Raw genomic sequence first — 4,883 nt, 5'->3', positions numbered from 1 at the left:
GACTTAATTTCACCCTGATCTTATGAATATCATTACTCACCTGCAAAGTCTTCAAAGTGTTCATGACAATTGGATACCAAAAAAGGAATAAATCTGTACATAAATTTCAACACCTGGATTTTGAAATTCAGAGCACAGAGGTGGGGGTGTCATTTTATATTGAGAATGAAAAGTCAGGAGCCCTGAGGACACGTGTTGCAACTGCTTCCATGCGATACTGTCAGACCAATAGGAGTTTGCAAATAATTTTTATGGAGAGTATAAATATTTTGAGCCGGAGGCATCAGTACCAGCTGGTATCTTCTTTCCTCAGGACCAGCTGTCCAGGAGCACCCGGCCTGGAGCCAGGCACAGCTGAGACTTGGATCTCGCCGAAAAGGCCACAGATTCCTGTGCAGCAATGTCGCTGGTAGAAGAAAGCCGACCGTTTGCTCAACAGTTGTCCAATGTCTACTTTACGATACTTTCGCTCTTCTGCTTCAAGCTTTTTGTGAAAATCAGCCTTGCCATCCTGAGCCATTTCTACATTGTGAAGGGCAACCGCAAGGAGGCGGCAAGGATCGCGGCCGAATTCTATGGGGTGAGCCAGGGCCAAGGTATGTGTCTGGTCGCGCGCTCGTTTCACGTTCAGTTTAACTATGATTTCATCCACCGGCCAAGAAATGTTTTCCTTATTCTCTTTAGTGGCTACTTCAAAGTGAAGATTTCGTAAACATCACCTTCTAGAAAATATTTGTTAACTCACTTCATAGTTTCATAAAAAAGACAATCAGTTTGCCATGTGACTGGGTAATAAAACCAAAGTGTCCTTGCAAAATAGATTGATGGAAACAAACTATTAAATATACTTTTTAATTAATGAGCATTTTAAAACTTTTAAGCATTTGTCAAGCCATAATTTTAGGGGTTTTGATTTCTCATCACACTTCAACTGTCCTTTAACATGTACCCAAAGTTTTAACATTTTTAAGTCAAATTTTCAGTTGTAAAATAATTATGAAAGCGATCTGAAGGTTCAATTTGTTTTCCACAACAGTTATTTGACCAAGATCAACCACTTAATGATGAAATAAAGCACAACATGTCAAATATTAAGATTAAAGGCATGTGTTTTCCTGATGGAATTGTTGCTTTACTTAATTTGTAAAAAACTGATTAACAGAGTATAAGAACATGAAGTAACACATTTATGAATGCATGTAGGCAAGTACATCCATCCATGTTCTTTAGAAGAAACTGAAGTATGAGACCAAATGAGAAACAATGATTGTAACCATACTTTAAAGGTTGTAAAATCTTTATATTCCACTGAACCGGTATTCAGTACAATGAAAATAATTTACGGTGAGCTTCAGGAGCCCTTTCAATGTCTTACTGTCTTTTGATTAATTGTTGGTTTGAAAATCAACAGGCAAACATGCACAATTTAGAGCCCAAAATACCTGTAAAGGAACTTAATATTTTCAGAATCAAGGTATACTGTCATATAACTAGAAAATGTAATTTAGAGAAACGAAAAGCACTTAGAGTAGAAAGCTTCCTTCTCAAAATGTGCTTTTTTTACATTTTTTAATTTGTGGAATAGTTCGTTTTAAAATCTAGGTTACTCTATGGGATCATGGAAAGTTGAGTGAAGGCAAAAAATCTTTTTTTTGGTGTGTGAGGTAGATAATGAGCACATTTTTCCTGAGGAAGATTGTTCTTGTGCAAAGTGAGGAATTTATGCACTCATTAAAAGTGAAGAAAATCTAAATGCCAGTATGAAACTCTCACAAGGAAGGTGGGATTTAGAGGAAATAGGCAGTATTTAATCCTTCAATCCACCAGCTCTGCATGAGAACAGGTATAACTATTTAAATATAGCATATATTACATTGGTAAATAGAATATTTTGTTTAAAAACCAGCAAACATAGGAAACTAGATTTTAAAGCAAAGACCGTATTTTAGATACAAGACTAAATAGATTCTAAGGTGAAAAAATTTGCTTTCATGGGCAGCCTATATAGCTTATTAGTTTTTGTCTATGTATCATGAGAATTGCTACACATAAAATCACAAAACATTGGCTAAAACTCCACATATTTGTATGAATTAACTAGGGTTTTAGAGGAAGCTATGGAGGCTCCTTTTGGGTACATATTTATAAATTACAATAAACGGTCATCCCGTCCTAAGCCTGGTCTCGGTGTGCTCGTGCTGGGAAGTCACAGGAACGCATGCGGTGGAGTCCACGTTCCCGGCTGCTTTTATGAGTCTGTGTTTAGATATATTAGAACTCCAGGATTATGTCTCAAAAAGGAAAGAAAGAAATTGACCATCACTAACAGAAAACACTTTTCCTGGAAACATAAAGTTTTTAAAAATTTTGTGTTTTTATGTTAGATCTAGTTAACAAAATTCTTCCTTCCAATCTCACATTAATCTATATATTAAACAATCGAAAATATTATTTTTATTCGGTGTAATCATAACTCGTCTCCAATTTTATTTTAATATTAGTAGGATAATTGGGTACCTTACTATTTCTTGATCTCTAACTTCTAAAAGTTAATTCCTCTTTGCCCAGGAAAGTACCATTTTCTCCATTTAACATAGCTCTTTCATTTATAATTTACAATCAAAATTAAACTGTTATTTTATTTATATTTTTATAATTAACTAATTGGACTTAATTATCTTTGTTTAATCTAGCAATTTCCTCCTTCCTAGGAAAGATTATCACCTTCATTCCACTTTGAATTAAGTTTCTCATTCCTACTTTCAAGACTTAGCCAGATAGTTCCCTGACATTTCTGATGTGGAGTTGCCAAATTCCATGAAATATGAGATGATGTGCATATTTTCATGTCTTTCGTAATCACAAAAGTCCCTGTTGACACCATTCTGGACGTCCTCCCCATGAGCAGAAGTACTTTGGTAGGAAAGAGAAGAAACTAGTCTTCCTAGATGCTATTGCAAATAAGATCATTGTATTAGAACAATGTAGGGTGTTTTTTTAAAGCACTTTCCACTCAGCCTTGAGACCAAGATATGTTTACACAACAAGAATGCTGAGAGCTAAATGCTAGCAAAAATAGCTTACGATTATTTCCTTCTTGATCTCTTTGCAACTCAGTAAAACTTACAAATCTGCCTTTTCATCTTTTGCATTGAAAACTTTTACCAACTCCACCATCATATTCAAGGGACCTGTTTGTTACATTTTGCTATATAACTACCTCCAATAACATTCATGCTATTAAATGTCCTGATGACAATCTCTACATAACAGAGGTCTGGTCTATTTTTAAAGCCAGCACTCTACTTTGAGACCAACACTGAAACTAACAGGAGTTGAAAGGTGTTTTTAGCTATAATATCAAACAGTACACAGAGCAAATGAGCACTGGGGAAAACACTGATTTCTTTGAAATCACTCCAATGGCCTAGAAGAAGCCTTGAACTATTAACATCCCAAGGACCCTTCAAGAGATGACAGCTCTTCTGTCAAGGGTGGTACTTCTCAAGTTCTATCTTAGACTCAAAGTTCAGAAGTCTTAAATACAAGTGGACAGGGTCAGTTCCAAGCACCTGTTTTGTGAGTACCCCTGAAGGAAAAACAAGATATAAAACAGACAAGATGTCTGAGTAGTTCATTCTAACTGACTAAATACCAAATGAGTCTAAAGAATGGAAGGTCAGTTTCAGAGTTGGGCTTCCAGAGAATATCTTCATGGAGGAGGCAGATCTTGAGCTGAGCCCAAGAATGAACAGAGGCATGGAGTCAGGAGTGCCCCACAGAGCATTAAGAGACAGTAGATTTGACTGGAGTAGAAGGTTCACACAGCAGATAAATGATAATAAACTGGGCACAGATATGAAGGAATTGAAATGGTAGGCTAAGCAATTCAAACTTGAGTTGAAAGAAGTAGGAGTCAGTGAGAAGTTGTTGATATGAATGAAGGTGGGAAAATGGGAAAAGACATGTGTAAAACCCTAATTCAAGTTAGATTTATATAGCAGTGATCTTTGGAGGTGGGCGATGGGACACAGGTTGAAATAGGCTCCTGCCATGGGAGATGAGGACCGAGACTTGTGTCTTGGTGGTGGTGGTGTGGATAGAAAGGAATGGCAGCAAAAAATAAAAAGAATGAATCTGATGATACCTTTAAATAGCAAGCGCAGAGGGAGCAGATGTAAACTTAAGGTACCTGCTTGTCCTCCAGGTTGAGATATTCACATGTCTAAAGGAGAAATATGTCAGTCAGAGAGGGATTCATTAGCCACACGGGTGAGTCCCAGCCAGTGTCACCCAGAGAGGGGGCCCCTGGGCTGCTCGGTGAGTCTGGCAGTGGCCTCTCTCTGCATGAATCACCAGGGTAAATCAAGATGTGGTAGAGCTAGAACATGAATTCTGGTCTTGCCTTCACTTCTTTAATGTAGTCCCTTTGTTCCACTTCTCCATCACCGAGTGAGCTCTAACCCCCATTTAGCTCTCCACCGAGATCTGTCCGCAGAAAGACAACATGCTGGCTGCCCTGGGGAGTGTTTTAGTTCATCTTTAATGTTTAGTGCTCCTTGAGTTCTGAGACAATGTCTTAGATTGAATTTGCTCCAGCTTTGCTGATAGATCAGGTTTCTGAGCCTGCAGGGCCACGGACCAAATGTTAGACTGTGGAAAATTCATCAAGGCAACATCTGTGAGGCTGCTTGAAAAATAATCTCGTGACACCCAAGCTCCTCAGGCAGTCGTCTCACAGCTGAGACTTTAGGTAGAATGCAGAAAGTATGTAGAATCCTCTGATAGAATATTTGTGCTTGTGATTTCATAAATCTGGTTTTCAGATTGCTGTTAAGCATGCAGTTTTTGATTGTTTGTTCATTTATTTGATGCTTGGAAAT

The 4,883-nt window shown here is 37.7% G+C and overlaps 1 protein-coding gene across 1 annotated transcript in view; it reads left to right on the top strand.

The window, feature by feature from the left end:
- Positions 1 to 288: 288 nt before the first annotated feature.
- Positions 289 to 4,883, top strand: part of ASB5 (ankyrin repeat and SOCS box containing 5) — a 31,649-nt gene continuing 27,054 nt past the window's right edge. Inside the window, exon 1 of the mRNA XM_036894109.2 lies at positions 289 to 596. Within this exon, the coding sequence (XP_036750004.2) occupies positions 401 to 596 (196 nt within the window). The 5' untranslated portion in view covers positions 289 to 400. The remainder of the gene's footprint in view (positions 597 to 4,883) is intronic.

The sequence above is a fragment of the Manis pentadactyla genome, chromosome 7 (genome assembly GCF_030020395.1).
Source record: "Manis pentadactyla isolate mManPen7 chromosome 7, mManPen7.hap1, whole genome shotgun sequence".
In the NCBI taxonomy this organism is placed as follows: Eukaryota; Metazoa; Chordata; class Mammalia; order Pholidota; family Manidae; genus Manis; species Manis pentadactyla.
Note: the sequence above shows the minus strand (reverse complement) of the source record. Positions and strands in the feature narration are given on the sequence as shown.